Here is a 17342-nt window from a genome sequence, read left to right as displayed (position 1 = left end):
AATTTGACGAGGAATACAATGCTGGTCACGAATCTGCGCTACGACCTTTAGTTTTGGAGATAACACGTCATTTCTTTAACCGCCTGTCACGCCTTTACTAGTGAAGATACGTTTATGGAAATAAGTATCGCGATTTGAACCGAGACGAGCTATAATTTGACGTTTTCAGATTTAACTTTGGACGCGTTTGGTTATTTTTTTTTTATTTCTTGATATTTCTTAACGAACAACTGATTCGAGGCGTAGAGTTTGCCGGAGAACACGATGGCGCTGTCAGAATCAAGATAGCTGTTTTCGTTATTGAGATATACCGGTCCAAAGGTCGGTCTTAACGGTTTTCGCCTGCGCCTCTTGCTGCGTCCATGTTTTCCTCGTGTTTGTGGGGCTCCCCGGGTGTAGCATTCGACGCTGAACATTTTGGTCTTTACTAGAATCCGATCGGTTGAGTATTAACGGAGTAATTAAAGATTTTGTGTTTAGCTGGGGGGGGTAGTGGTCGGGGGGTATCACCGCGGAAGGGGTAGGGGTCTTGACTGGGGGGGTGTCTGTTGTGTCCTGGTGGAGGGGGTGGAGGGGGAGGAGGGGGAGGGTAAACGATGTTTCTTCTTTTTCGTTTAGTCTAAAAATGTTTCGTGCTGTGATTTCCTATATGTAGTGTTGAGTATTCATAATGTATCGTGTTTTTTTTTGTGATTGGTGTTTTTTTTACCATTTTTAAAGCGGCGCTGAAGACTTTTCTTACGTTACTGAACATAAAAATAAATAATATGTTCTCTGACGTTTCTAACATGGGTGAATAACCTTTAATATTGTCGATAGAGGTTTGTTTTGATCAGACATTGGGACTTGGCTGGTGACGTGACGAGACGAGAAGTGACGTCAGCAACGATGAGCCTTAAAAGAGTGAACAGAAAACCTATGGTGTAATTCGTGATGTGACTGACGTATTGATAAGCTAATAATGGCTTCAAAAATAACTAAATTAACATATAAATAAGTGTAGTATATTCATCAGGCAATCGAGAGGTTAATAAGTGATAAAATAATTATATACTCTTTCTTAAGTTTTTCATTTGAACTGGAAATTCAAAATGGCGACATTCCTCTCCAGTCCATCTAACGTCTTCGTCATATATCATCTCCACGGCCTTCTCCACCTCCTGCTCCACCTCAACAGCCGCCACAGCCTTCCCCTTGACCTGCACGGCCTACTCCCCGACCTACAGGCTCATCATGGACCTTAATGTTATGGTGGAACACGTGGACGTTGTACGACATTTTTTCGGCTGCATCGTCAGAATTATCCATCTAGCACCCGCCATAGAGCCTTTAACTTGTATTTAATAATCCTAGGCTACTAATTAAGGTTCTATATTGTGTTTTCTACGCTAAAGTAATGAGGAAAATCTACTTATGGGATAATAGTGAAGATATAACGGTGACAAGTGTACGACAATCATTGCTTGAGTACGGTAGTTTTTGCTGGTCCCTCCTCAGGTTCCGTCCGTGGGCCACGGCTGTGACCTGACCTGAGCTGACCTCACAGTGCCTCAGTCCATGAAGGTAAGGAAAATAGGGTTAAAATGTTCATTCGTGAGAGGTGAAGGCTTGCATGGCCCTGAGAAGTTCTATATAAAGGTCCGTGGGCCATGGCTGTGACCTGACCTTCTGACCTGACCTCACAGTGCCTCAGACCTTGAAAGTAAGGAAAATAGGGTTAAAAAGTCATTCGTGAAAGGTCAAAACTTGCATGGCCCTGAGAAGTACTGTGTCAGGGTCCGTGGGCCATGGCTGTAACCCGACCTTCTGACCTGACCTCACAGTGCCTTAGACGGTCCTAGGCAAACTCGGCCCATCGCTGTCTCGGCCCATCGGCATCTCGGCCCATCGGCAACTCGGCCCATCGGCAACTCGGCCCGTTAGAATACCAACTCGGCCCATAAGATACCATCTCGGCCCATGTTGAAATTGCTATCATCGCTTTTTTCCATGATAAGAGCGTGGCAGAAACTGAATGAGCAGCGATACTAATATTTGTAAATATGAAACAAGTAAAAAAACAAGCAAAACGTAAAATACAACAACAAGATGGTATAAAAGCAGTCAAATAAAAAAGAAAAAAAACTAATATGAATAGTTAAAAAGTAAAACTAAGTAAAAAGAAAAAGTTCTAAAATACATGCAATCAAAAGTTAAAAATTATGGATTAACTGCAATATGATGTGAGACAGCCCTTAGTAAGTTCTTGGCAGACCGCTGGCCATTACTGAATTCTTCCCAGAGGTTCACAAGCTGTCCATGTTGTTTCCGATACTTCTGTTTCTGGTACCTCAAAACTTTTCCATCCGACAAAAGCCTTACTTGAATGGAGACCAGCTTGGCTTCATCATGTAGAAGTTTTACTAACAGGTAAAAGTTTAGTTGGCCTTTCCTCGCCTTCAAATTTAGTCTGCAGTGCCAACCTTCAACATCGTTGTTTGTGCGTATACTTCGCTGAAATGCACACCAAGAAGTCGGAGGCCATATGCTTGAGGTAATCCGCGTGGTCTTGACATAGTCTAGAAGTTGTAGCAGCTGTGGCGATCCGTTAAATTGGCTTTCCTGTAAAATCGGATGAATAATTCTTCAATGTTCTCTGCTGGCACATATGGAAGAGAAAGTAGCTTTCTTAAGTACTTGTGCATATCTACGTCATTAGTATAAGGACTCTGAAGGCCAAGTTCTTGTATTTTCCTCCATACGGAATGGCCCCAATGAAATACACATCCACGAATCTCAACCTCTGGGAAGATTTCAGGAATTGCGCGCCAAACGCTTGCCTCGAAATCAATTAAAATTTCCGTTAATTTAAAACTATCACCGAGGATTTCCTTTGTTTTAGCCAGAATTTTCTTATAGTCTCTCCTCCGTTTTCCAGACATTAAAGCAAATAAAAGAGGAACTTGTTTAAAATTTCCATCACGCTGCACAAATGCATGAATACTAAATAGCTGCGTGAAGGGCTGTCTCATTTAAATCAAAGTTCAGGCCAACTGGCTCGTCTGGTCTGTTTGCCCTGCGTTTTCGGTCTCCATGACGCGCCAAGTTAATAGGAGCGGGAAGTGAAGTCAGAGGAACATTTTGGTCCACGTGTTCCCTTAGAACCTCGTCTACTATGTCTGCTGCGGGGCGGAAGACATCTTCCATTGCCTTTCTCTTAACTATGGATGACACTTTTGTTGAGAGGGCAGGGCAGGCTTCGGGTGGATGGCAGTGGTCCATCTCTCCCCGAATATACTCATTATTATGTTCTTTTATTACCACTGGGCATGTTGTGTTTCTATTTCTTACAGAACAACGCCAATGTACACAAACGTTAGTTTTCCTTTTCACTGTGTATGAATACTCGAGACTATCTATAAGTTTATGTTGCTTTTCATATGTCACAATTTCACTGGGACTTTCTGTTTCAGAGTCCCCTGCTGCCACAGCACCATTGATAGGCGAGGAACATTCACCATTTTCTAGCACTGGGATTTCATTTGCTTGGGAGAAGCACAGGTGACACATCCAGTCAATTTCCCTCCCTTCTCTCACTGCTGCACGATATTCGTCCCTAGTTATTCCAGTTCCACATTTGCGATGTTGCCACAAACTGCATCTATCGCATAACAACGTCTCCTGTAAAGAATATAAAAGTATCATTAATAAAGAGTCTTCAGGCTCTCTAAACACATGCACATACACACGCACACACAGTTTTTCATCCACGTACCAATATGTCATTATCACATTATAAGAATACACTTAGATTTCATTTTACCTGTAAAGGGCGCACGGTATTCCCGCAGACCAAACAGTTACTCTCCATATTGACTGACCAGTCCTTCCTCCTCGAAGTGCAGGCGAAATCTAACCTGTTTCCCAAAGCAGTCCACCACCTCGTCTTCCCCTCGTGAAACAACCTAATACCTCGCTTTTCAGTCCCGTCTTTCAATTGGTAAACTGCTGCTGCCTGGTAGTTGCATGAGAACTTACCAAACTGCTAACTGCTAACTACCGTCAACTGCCGTCAACTACCGTCAACTACTGTCACCTCCCTTTATTGATAACTAGAAATACATGTAAAAATCCCTACTTGTTATACATCCACCAATATTTTAATGAAACTTATTGTTTCAGTACAAAATATTAATTTGCTGACTTTTAATGCTAAGTACTATAGAAATGTATTTAGGCCCAAAAATCACTACTTGTTATGCATTCAGCATTTTAATACAACTCATTTTCTTAGCTTGCTTACGAGGTCAGTTGTCATGGGAACGGTTTCGATACCTGAACGTTTCGCTCCTTAGTATGAATTTCGGTAGTTATATATTTTGTGTGTGTGTGTGTGAGGAAGGAGGGTGGGGTTGGAGGAAAGGAATGAGGGAGATAGCAGGGATTACTGCTGAGGAAGAAAACGCTTGGAATGCTACGCTTCATCAGTCCAAGAAATTCCTTCAAATAATGAAAAATAAAGGAGAAATAGTAGATTGAGGGGCAGCCAGTCCTCCTCCACGTGACCAGGACAAGCACAGCTGTTTACTGCTGAGGAAGAAAACGCTTGGAATGCTACACTTCATCAGTCCAAGAAATTCCTTCAAATAATGAAAAATAAAGGAGAAATAGTAAATTGAGGCAGCCAGTCCTCCTCCACGTGACAAGGACAAGCACAGCTGTTTACTGCTGAGGAAGAAAACGCTTGGAATGCTACACTTCATCAGTCCAAGAAATTCCTTCAAATAATGAAAAATAAAGGAGAAATAGTAAATTGAGGGGCAGCCAGTCCTCCTCCACGTGACCAGGACAAGCACAGCTGTTTACTGCTGAGGAAGAAAACGCTTGGAATGCTACACTTCATCAGTCCAAGAAATTCCTTCAAATAATGAAAAATAAAGGAGAAATAGTAGATTGAAGCGCCAGCCCTTTAAACGCTGGGCGTATATACCCAGCAAACATTGAATGTACGGACCAATGTTGGCCAGTATCGGCATTCCGATTTTTACTATATCGGAACGATTAAGTAAAATCTGGCAGCCGGTACAGGCCCGATCTAGGTCCGTTATCCGTTTGCACCACGGTAAGTATCGGCCCAATGATGGTCCAGCGCCGGGCCAAAGCCGGCAGCCATAATCATGCCATTATACCTGGCGCTGCCGATATTGGACCACTGCCGTGCCAGAATATATTTTGCTTCGTTTGCCGATATCGGGCCAGTACCGAATCTTATTTGTTTGCCAGCATATATTTTGCCTCGTTTTCCCGCATTGCCCCTGTATATCTGCAAATGTGTGTGAGTATATATATATATATATACGTATATATATATATATATATATATATATATATATATATATATATATATATATATATATATATATATATATATATATATATATATATATATATATATATATATATATATATATATATATATATATATATATATATATATATATATATATATATATATATATATATATATATATATATATATATATATATATATATATATATATATATATATATATATATATATATATATATATATATATATATATATATATATACACACACACACACACACACACACGTTTAAAGAGAAACTGGATGAATATAGATATGGAGACAGGACTTATAAGCTTTGCTCAAACCCTGTACAATACAACTAGGTAAATACACCAAAGATTAAAAGCAACATATTCAAACTTGAGTTTTATTAGAAATACTTACAAAATATAGCAAAATCAATTACAGCCTCTTAACTTTCAATTTAAGAAAAAAGCAATACATATTATGCAGCCTCTGAAAACTTGCTTATACTAATGCATATACTTTGAGGTGAAATAGGTAATACTTTCCTTTACAAAATAAAGACTAGAAACTCTCTGTAATCATGAAATTATAGGAACATTAAATAAAAAAATGCATATACTTTGTGGTGAAATAATACTTTTCATTAAAAAATAAACATTGAAACTCTTTGTAAACATTTAATAATAAGAATGTTTTACTAAAATTGATGCATATATGTATATTGTGGTGAAATAATAATTTCCGTTCAAAAATAAATACTCGCTGTAAACATTAAATTATAGTAACATTTTAATAAAAAGCTAATGCATATACTGTGCTAAAATAATCTCTTTCTTTCAAAAATAAATACTAGCAACTTTGTAAACATGAAATAATAGCGACATTTTAATACAGACCTGAGATAAGTACGAATATAAAAGAAAATAAATTCCCCCCCCCTGGACAAAGCCTTGGATAAAGTGCTGCATAGGAGGTTGTTGTGGGCTTAGGGGCGGTTTGCTGAGATGGATGGAAAATATCTTGATTGATAGAGAAATGAGAACAGTGGTAAAAGATTGGGAGTCATCGAGGAGGAAGGTCGAAAGTGGAGTGCCCCAAGGTTCAGTACTGGCACCAATCATGTTTGCAATCTATATAAATAATATGACAGTGTGTGAATAGCTACATGAGCCTTTTTTGCAGTTGATGCCAAGTTGTTAAAAAAAGCTGAGAGTGAGGAAGATTGTGGAGTGATCCAGGAGGACCTGAACAAGATATTGGAGTGGAGTTACAGATGGGAAATAGAGTTTAATCTACAGAAATGTAAAATAATGGAGTTTGGAAAGAGTGTGAGGAAAGTAAAAGGAAGTTATGTGTTGAATGGTGAGAGGTTGAGTAGATCAGATGAGGTAAAAGATCTGGGTGTTACAGTGACTGGAAATTTTACCCCGAAGAGACATATTAGCAAAATTACAGGGGAAACATATAACTTGTTGAGAAGAATAAGGCTGGCTTTTGCATATATGGTTGAAGAGATGATCAGAAAGATGATTATATCACTGATTAGACCTAGACTGGAGTATGCAGCCGTAGTGTGGTCGTCCTACAAGAAAAAGGATATAAGGAAGTTGGAGAGTTCATAGAGTGGCAACAAAGATTGTGCCAAGTATCAGGGACTTGTTATATGATGAAAGATTGGCAAAGTTGCATCTACCAACATTGGAAAAAGTGGAGAAGGGGGGGACTTGATAACTTGATGGTATGGGTTACATGAGATACTAGATGACATGGAAGGAGACTGAAGATGAGTGATTGTAGAAGAGATGTCAAAAAGTAGTTTCCCATATAGAAAAATTGATGTATGAAACAGTTTGGATAAGGAGACAGTAAATGAAAGAAGTATACAGGGATTCAAGGCTAAGTTGGAAACACACACACACACACACACATCTGTCGATGCTACCTAGATGTATTATCTAGGTAGCATCGATAGATGGTCCATTGCAACTGCCTGGTTGCAGCAGTTGAGCCTCACTGCCAATCAGCTTAGGGACTGCTGATACTAAAATTAAAGTTATAAAAACAAAGTTATCAGGTTCTGCTTCAGATTTGGAAGAATCACCGGTACCACCGAAAATACTAGCATATTCCTCATAATCTTTATCTTCCTCTGAATTGTCAACAGTAGGCAGCAGTGGCACCTTCTATACTTTCCACTTCCTGAGAGGTGTTAGTGTCACTACTAGCAATCATAATACTACTAGTGCTAATTATCGAGGTGCTGGGCCTTACATCACATTCATAAGAATAGCGGCTCCTAGCGAGAGTGTGTTTAGGGCACAGTGTGGTGATAATTGCAACGTTTCTAGCACGTACGACGGGGTTTTGACAACCGGACAGGCGTGTTTATGTCACAAGGGGTGTATTTTTCCATACTGGCCTCACGATTTCTTGTAAGTTGATGGGCGATGAGACTGCGAGCTCCTGCGTGAAGAAAGGGAAGAGCCCGTGCGGAAAAATACACACCTTGTGACATAAACACGCCTGTCTGCTTGTCAAAACCCCGTCGTGCGTGCTAGAAATGTTGTAATTACCACCACACCGTGCCCTAAAAGCACATCCGCTAGGAGCCGCTATTCTTAAGATTTACCAGCAGTTATACAATTTTATATATACTTTCCATTGCAAACCCCCGTTATCTAAGATTAAAAAAATACTATACCAGCCTTGTAGGCAGGTGGCCTGGTGAGTTCTGATTGTTTTGTTGGGTGTTTTTTTTGTTTTGTTTCAAATAACTGATTTTAGTGGTATTGCTGGGGCTGGGAGGGCGAAGGGGGTTGTGCAGTTAGAAAATGTGATTTATGACAGGAAAGAATGTCACATCAGTTAAAAGCACATCAAAACTCACCAAAAAAAATACTTATGCTCATATATTGCAGTACATGTAAAGTAAAAATTTACCTATAATTTATTTACTTTAGGTCCACATCAACATCATGTATAGTGACAAAACTTAAGTTGTAGTACATGAAGTCAGCTTTGCAGTGCTGTATGTTAATTACGTAACCTTTATATAGACCGGGAGCCAGGGGGGGTCAACCTAGCTGGAAAGGTAACAAATTCTAACCCACATAGCAATGGTCCTTGTGTCTGCCCATGCATGAAAACTGAAGTCTGCCAGGCCTGCAGTGGTGGACAAGGTCATGTCAAAGTTGTAGACCCTGACTTTGGTCCTGATCTGAACATCACGGTAGAGATGGCAGGATGGCTGCAAATGACTCCAATGGACATGACAGACAACTTACATTCCAACAAACTTTGGCTAATGTTAATGGTTTGTGTAAAATTGGTCATAGTTCAGAAATATGGTGCAAATGGCGTCTTTTTATGGCAATTAGACAACTTTGACCATTTTTACAGACAAACCGTTAAAATTAGCCAAATTTTGTCGGAATGTAAGTTGTTTGTCTTGTCCATTGGAGTCATTTGCGACCATCCTGCCATCTCTACCGTGATGTTCAGATCAGGACCAAAGTCAGGGTCTTAATAAATGCAATGGGGCTACAACTTTGTATGGCACACAGGGTATGTAGGTGATACCGACATGCTTGAGAGAGTCCAACGACGATGGACCAAGGAGATTGTTGGATTTTCACATCTTGACTATGCCTCCCGACTGGATGCCTTGGGTCTCTTTTCTGTGCATGGCAGACTGCTTAGAGCTGACATAGTCAAGGTCTGGAAGATTCTCAATGGCCTGTCTCCTGTGCAACCCTCCAAGTTATTTTCCCTCCAGACATCATCTAGGACCCGTGGAAATTCACACAGAATACTTCTACCCCCAGCAACACAGAAATACGTAGGCCGAGTGATTGCTTTGTGGAATAGCCTGCCAGACACAGTTATCCTGTCAACATCCTTAACTGTGCTTAAGAGAAAACTAGCAGAGTACCTTGCTCAAAGGCTATACAAATTTCAACCCCTACATACTAATACCAATGTATTCTCATATATAATTTCATATGATCTCATTTTAACTCTAGTTCCTAAACATTGGTCAAAGAACATATTAACTCTAAATTACTTTATTCTACTTACAGCAATATACATATAAATACTTATTTCACATATGTACATATAAGTCATTATATTTTATAACTAATCTTTACTTAGTGCAATCAACACACATTCCAGCAGTGGCTTAATAGTTTTAGTGTTAAGAGTAATTACACAAATATGTATTCTGCTGGCGTGTTGGCACTTGTGGGGTTCCCTTCTAGTGGAACCCGTCTAGGTAAGATGTCTAGGTAAGATGACATGACCTCATGACCTTGTCCACCACTGCAGGCCCAGCAGATTTTGATTTTCATGCATGGGCAGACACAAGGACCATTGCTATGTGGGTTAGAATTTGTTACCTTTCCAGCTAGGTTAGGTTGGGTAGTAAAGATGACAAACCTAATATCTACGGGAACCAGTCCCAAGATGTTAACTTAAATATAAGAACTACAGTGAGAGAGAGAAACCACATGTCATTCCATAACCAAGGAAAGGAATATAGAATCATACATGTATATATTACCAAAAGTGTATAAATCATATGTTGTCTATGTATATGTCTAAAGAATTCAATAAACCACTTGTTTGTATATTTGTGTTGTTTGTCTCAGTCCAACTCCTCCTGAATATCTCATCCAGGCCTCACATAGTGAGAGAGTCTCTCTCTCTCTAATAAACAGAGAGAGAGAATAAAGATGATATTCTCACGATCACTAGCAATTATACACTTAGTTCCGAGCCTCTATTTTTGGGTGACGGGTTAATATTGCTGCTTTGCTTACAAGTCATGAAGATCCAGTTCTGTTATCATTCTCCATCATGGAATATCCTGTGTGGTTCAGCATGCCATTCAGTGCTTAACTGTGAACGCTGGCAACACAGGAAGTGTAACACGGGATTTCCTACAGGGATATCGTTCCATGGTGAAGGGAGCTACACATGCACTGGATCTGCATCACATGTTCAGAAGTAGAAGGTAAATTTTCTGTTTTATTATACTATAGTGAAAAACAAGTTGGAGGAGGAGGAAGCGGTAGTTTATCAGAACATCGCCCTATGGCTGAAAGCACACCTTTGGAAGCTTTACCTCTTGATACGCGTTTTTCCCGACCAGTAGATAATGAAGGTGAGTTTTATTATTATTATTATTATTATTATTATTATTATTATTATTATTATTATTATTATTATGATTATGATCATCATTATTATTATTATTATTATTAAAATGTTACTGATGTTGTTAAGGATGGTATTGATGTTATTAGTGATGATACTGATGTTGTACAGATCTGTTGGAGACGGAGGAAGGGGAGGGAGGGAGGTAGGATCATCATCCATCAGCACCCTAATCAGCCTGCCAGAGGAATATGAAGAAAGTATTCTACCTGATGACATTATTGATGAAGTTCCAGGTATAGGGGATGAATTAACAAAAATGCCCTCCTTGTAGATTCCTTTCGTTATACCTATAACCAAAAGGCCAGGGGAAAAGAAAATCCAACTGGTAAAGTAACTTGGGGCTGTAGTGTGAGAAACAAGATGCTAACATGTCCTGCTACTGTCCTTCAGAATGGCTCCATTTTCACCGGAGGATCTCATCATCATGTTCCATCCGCTTCTTCTTTAGTGGATCGTGCTATAACTGCCACAGAAGGGATGATGCAGCCTGTTTAAATACAGTTAACATATACGGTCTCTAAATGACCTGATGAACCAGATAATTTGAACTTTGAATTGGATGACAATTACATCCCAAAAGAGTTCCTTCAGAAGGATATTGCTATAACTGGTGGCACGACAAATAATCGCTACTCTTGAACAACTGCTTTACTCAAGAATGCAATTCTATCAATTATTTGGCATCCATGCATTCGAAGGGAAAAGAAAAGATAAAAAAAAGTACCTCTAGTATTTACCCTCATGGATTATAAGTAAGTTTTAAGGTTATTTTAGACATACCTACAGAGTGCAAAGTAGAGAAATTGGTTTTAGATTTTAAGTTGCTGTGTAATCGGCTGTCAGGACATTACTCCCGATAGTAAATTGCAAGGATGCTCGTTCCATTGGAATCAAGCCATTTGGAGAAAACCCAAGAAATAGGACTGGCTGCACCATAACATGAATCATCGCCCAACTAAGGATTTCATAAGTGAAGAACACATAAAACAACATTTGAACAGGTTGAATTACGAGTGCCTCCTGGACCACTTAAAATTCTAATGGATTATATTAAAGAAACTTGGATCAATGGATTCTGCGTAAGTGACTGGGACTTATTCCAGGCAGAGTATCGGACTAACAATGCGTGAGGGATACCACAGAAAGTTGAATGGTATGGCAGGCAGCTCTCATATTCCATTTTATGTTTTAGTGCCATTACTATACAAAAGCAAAAAAATGTAACTGTAGAGGTCCGTCTTGTCAAGGAAGTTTAGAACAGTGCAAGCAAAAATTTGCCCTATGGAAACGTGTATGAGACCATGGAAATTACCACCAATCACCTCTTAAATAAATGGTGTTTTATGTATTATATCATAGGTTTTAAAATGCTGTTTTATACATACTATATATTAGATATTACATCACAAGTTTTAAACCTAAATATATGTATACTGTATCAGATTCCCTTATATTATGTGTTGTACGACTAGGATTTGTACAGTTTGTATGAACCATATACATTCTGGTTATATAGCTATTTCTGTGTTAAATATATTTTTCTTTTATCAACATGTCTTACTGCAATTATTTCCTATTAATGCAAGCAGGAAAGAATACCAGTTTTCATTAAAACTACTTTCTAATGATGGAAGTGACTAGGGTGGTTGGTGTATCTACGTACCTTAACCCCCTCAAGCCCCAAAACCTGATGGCGTTCAGAGAGGGAAGGTGGATGAGCTGTGGACATGAAGTATATATATCTTTACCTAAATGAATAATACAGGACACTGTATACAACACACGAGGCGGAGCAGGGCCTGAAACCTTATCAACGGTAAACGAGACACAACACAACACAGCACACGAGACACCGTGTTAAGAAGCAGAGATCAGCACATCAAACCTGCTGTGCTGTGTACTTAAGCTATGCTGAATTTGAAGGCACTAGCCTGGCACAGCGCGACACAGTTTCTTCTTCTATGGGGCTGTAGAGGCTGTGGGGCCACAGCCAGCGGTAGTTGGCATCACGGTTGTTTTGTGTTGGCCGTTCTGTCACCAGGGTGGGAGTTAGATCCTGTCGAGTTGCCCTGACTTCTGCAGGAAGGTTTGCGTGCACTTGAGGGCTTGGAAAGCCGTGTTGGGGCTGAGGGTGTCGCCGCCGGGCAAGTCGCTTGCTCGGAGCAAGCGGCGGGAGCAAGTTGCTCCCGCCGCCTTCAGTAACTCGAAAAGTTCCAATATTTTTATTCCCATTTATCATCGTTAAAACTTAGTTTATTTATCACTACTAATTCAACATGTAGATTATGTAGGAAATAATTTCAATCCATTTTTCATTGTTGTATGTCTTTTAACGCTGACATGTTGTGAAATTTCACCTCAGGCTGTTATTTTACGAGTCTTTCAGGCGTTTGCACCACATAGTGTCTATAGCTGTAGACTAGAGCGACCACAGCCCCGACCAGCGGACACAGTAGTGGCCATGTTGACATCAGTTCGCTACGACTCCACAATATGGGCTTCCAAGACCCATAGCAACACAGGAGAGTCCACGGAGGCCATATATATATATATATATATATATATATATATATATATATATATATATATATATATATATATATATATATATATATATATATATATATATATATATATATATATATATATATATATATATATATATATATATATATATATATATATATATATATATATATATATATATATATATATATATATATATATATATATATACCGGTCCACTACTCGAACTACAACAAAAAAGGCATAATGTAGGCTACTTAGTACTGGCCCGATGTTCATTTGCCTCTTATGGCCCGATTGCAGAATATTTATATCGGCCTTATATTGGCCCGATAAACAAAATCCTCGAACTACAACAAAAAGGCATAATGTAGGCTACTTAGTACTGGCCCAATGTTCATTTGCCTCTTATGGCCCGATTGCAGAATATTTACATCGGCCTTAAATTGGCCCGATAAACAAAATCCTTTATGACATAGTTCAGTTATTTGCCGGTATCGGCCCGGACTTTCGATGTTTGCTGGGTAGCTGTCAACCTGGCCTTTTAAACGGTTAAAGGGACATAGTTTGATGCGTGCAGGACTTATAAGATGCAAGATAAAAGTGTTAAGACCATTTATATCCGAAAATCCGAAAAAATTTTTTTTTTTCATTTTTCAGGTGCAAATGGGGACTTTCCTGGGAGAGTTTGTCACGACAAAGCCATTTCTGGTCTCGAAATTGGGATACAGCGCCCAGCGCCCGAGATATTGGCGTCTAAAGTTGGCGGTGATCTCGATAAGAAAACCTATTTTGGTTAATCGGGGCTATTTCCTTGCAAATGGGGACTTGCCTGGGAGAATTCGTCATAAAAAAGCCAATTCTGGTCTCGAAATTGCGATACGACGCCTATCGGCCGAGATACTGGCCTGTAAAGTTGGCGGTGTCTCGTGAAATCTAACCAAAATCTGGAAAACCATTTTCGCTAATCGGGGCTATTTCCTTGCAAGTTTGCACTTTCTTGGGAGAATTCGTCACGACAAAGCCATTAATTTCTGGTGTCGAAATAGCGACACAGTGCCTATCGGTAGAGATATTGGACCTATAAAGTTCCCGTGAAAGCTGGGGGGCTGCACCCCCCCCTGGACGCCCCCCACATGTAGAGAATTTTCCTTCATTTAGGGATTTTTCTAGGGAAATTTTGGAAGCCCATTTTTCAGTGATTTTAGCTTCCCCCCCAAACCCGGGTTCCCCACAGTTCCCCAGGCTTGTCTTGGGGGGTAGGGGGGGCTGGAGTAGCGGAGGGGGAGGCGGACTTCTTAGAAAGTATTACCAGAATAATAATATAATAGACTTGCTGTGTGATGTTTCTATTTATTTATTGCTACATTCTGGTAACTTACATTTTATTTGAACTTTTTTTTCAGTGATCTTCCAGACATCATAAAAGCTGGTAAACAATAACTGATAGCATAGCTGGGCGTTATCGCGATAAGTTATCGCGATACTTTATCGGTGATAACAAAATCGGGTTATCGGCCATCCGCTGCTTATTTAAATATATATCGGTATCTTCGTTATTTTTGTAACCAAACTAGCGATAATCGCTACTTTTTTCCGCCTCTCAGAAAAAAACCGTTGTCTCCTCCCTACTACGCATGTGTGGCCCGGGCGCCCGGTGTTGTATGAAAAAACTTCGGGGTATGAAATATCGTCGGTGAAGAGATTTCATACTTAGATCATCAACATTAAAACACTAGGTTATTTTTTTATGTTAGACTCAAAAATAAATATATCAAAGAGAAAAACCATTTAACTTTGCCCCCCAAAATGATTATTCACTGCCTCAAATTTGATATTGCATATTCGTTTGTGAGCATACCATGGTATTGAAGGCACCCGGTGTTGTGTTATTTGGTGTCCCATCGTCAAAAGCTGACGCTTTTGTTTACAAACACTGGTCTCTCGTGAACTACGCATGTTGAGACCAGTAAGAGTAGCCCTGTACAGTCTCACAAAGCTTTTTAACATATTAAGAGTAGTTGCTGGAAGGCTGAATAAGACATACAGTAACACCATCCTCGCTGTTTCTAGAACGACACTCTGTACATACAAATACATCTCGTACAGAGTGTCGTTCTAGAAACAGCGGGGATGGTGGTAGTGGTACTGTATGTCTGATTCAGCCTTCCAGCAACTCTTAATTACGGTTAAAAAGCTTTGTGAGACTGTACAGGTCTACGCTTGTTGGTCTGAGCATGCGCAGTTCATGAGAGGCCAGTGTTTGTAAGCAAAAGCGCCAGCTTTTGACGGTGGGGACGCCAAATAACACAACACCGGTTCAGGCGTTTCTAGCATTACCGTCCATAGGTACGTGTCAACGTGTGGTTTTCAGGTTTTGTAACTTTTCTAAAATACAGATAATGAAAATTTGAATACATCTATGTTTTCGGAATTGTGGATTAATATCGGGTATCGGTTATCGGTTATCGCCTATATAATTTGTGTTTCCAGTTAACGAATATCGGTTATCACCGATAAGGTTTTTCATTATCAGTTATCGGTTATCGGGAATAAGGTTTTCTGTTATCGTGCCCAGCTATGACTGATAGTGTATGACGATCACACTTTTTAATTGTGTAACAAGGCAGTGCAGCATTTTAAAATTGTAATGAAGAATAATAAAGACTTGCTGTATGATGCTTGTATAATTTACTGTTACACTCTTGGTAACTAACACTGTGATGAACGAGACTTCCTTTTATTACTACATTCAGACTACCAAGTTGGTGCATTCAGACTAGGCTGGTGGTGCATTCGGTCTGGTGCATTCAGGAGATGGTGCATTACATCCAACTACCATAATCAGCACATCAAAAATTATCAGAAAAAAGTAGTTTCAACTCCAAAGTCCTATTCTGACCACTGTGATAATAATACCGAAAAATACATAGGAACAATACACAGCATACACAATAAATTATATTCTCTAAACATGGCACACCACATTTTCTCCAAGTACTCCTTCACTGCCACAATCATCTTTTCAGTCGTCTCCCTACATAGTCCCAGCAGCAACACCATCCATTCTCTACCTTTCATTTTCTACATCCCAGGGCCCAGATTCACTAACGCCTCGCAGATACGACAATCTTAAGTGGATCCAATATGGCGGAAATAAGAATGTCGTATCTTGCGATTCCCAAAAGAATCTTAAGTCCGCCATGTTTAGATTTTCCTGCCTTAACGCTGTTTCACACTCCCGCCGACAGACGGCGTAGTATGATGTTGACATATTTCGTTCAACCAATGGCAGCGCTCGATACATACGTACTCTAGAGACAGTAGCCAATCACCACCAGTGCAGCACGTGGCCCGTGACAGAGGCAGACGATGTTGTCTGCCCGGAGATGAAGTGAGGAAGTTCAGGTAAGCCAATCACTTGTCATGTGGAGAGTCAGCTTGGTATATTGTTGCTAAAACGTGCTAGTGAGTGAAACATTTTTGTTAACCTGCATGAAGGTATCCTTTAGGTAACGTTATAAACGTGCCTTTCTGTCAGTTTTAGCCATGACTTTGTCCTCCAAGTTGTCCATGATCAGTCTCATTACCCTGTTTTGACTCTCTGTAGGTAAAAGTGTAATATACTTGCATGCACCAAGTTATCTCACCATGGAGGGGAAGGGATATGGGTGCACACACACTTTAGTACGTGGTGTCATTTCAGTATTTTCATAGAGGTGAGGCCATTTACTGAGCAGCAGAGCTTAGCAAACATATCAGTCATTAAGATTTGCCACCAGGGCACTGCCCAGCAATGTGGCTAGGATTAGGAGTGGAGCTCAGACATTGTCAGCTGCTCAGATACAGCATACTTTCAAAAAAACATTGGGAAGTAGATAAATACAAGCTTTTTAACTAAAACACTGTGTCAATAAAAAGATAATAAAATACTAAAAAAGCTCTTTCATAGTGCTTGAGATACTAACTTTCCTATTAAAACATAGATACTTTAAATTCTTATAATAGTGAATTTAAAGTATCTATGTTGAAAGTATTGTTCTTTGTTTTCTTCATTTCCACAGATTAAGTTTATTAACTATGTAAACTTTCTACTTCATTGCTTCTTAACCTTTAACTACTAGCCAGTCACTTTAACCTCTCTCTCTCTCTTTCTCTCTCTCTCTCTCTCTTATGATCCTGTATGATGACCAAGCAAATAATTTTCCTTTTATAGGAGACTGAGTGTAACCTGTAAGTGTAGTGGGTGCTACAACACC

The 17342-nt window shown here is 39.6% G+C and overlaps 1 protein-coding gene across 1 annotated transcript in view; it reads left to right on the top strand.

Annotated features, from left to right (window-relative positions):
- Nucleotides 1-1542: 1542 nt before the first annotated feature.
- The window catches only part of LOC127003972 (uncharacterized), a 37160-nt gene continuing 21360 nt past the window's right edge, over nt 1543-17342 (top strand). The window contains exon 1 of the mRNA XM_050871051.1: nt 1543-1563. Within this exon, the coding sequence (XP_050727008.1) occupies nt 1558-1563 (6 nt within the window). The 5' untranslated portion in view covers nt 1543-1557. The remainder of the gene's footprint in view (nt 1564-17342) is intronic.

The sequence above is a fragment of the Eriocheir sinensis genome, chromosome 27, assembly GCF_024679095.1.
Source record: "Eriocheir sinensis breed Jianghai 21 chromosome 27, ASM2467909v1, whole genome shotgun sequence".
Classification (NCBI taxonomy): domain Eukaryota; kingdom Metazoa; phylum Arthropoda; class Malacostraca; order Decapoda; family Varunidae; genus Eriocheir; species Eriocheir sinensis.
The sequence above is the reverse complement of the archived record's forward strand: the minus strand, read 5'-3'. Positions and strand labels throughout refer to the sequence as shown.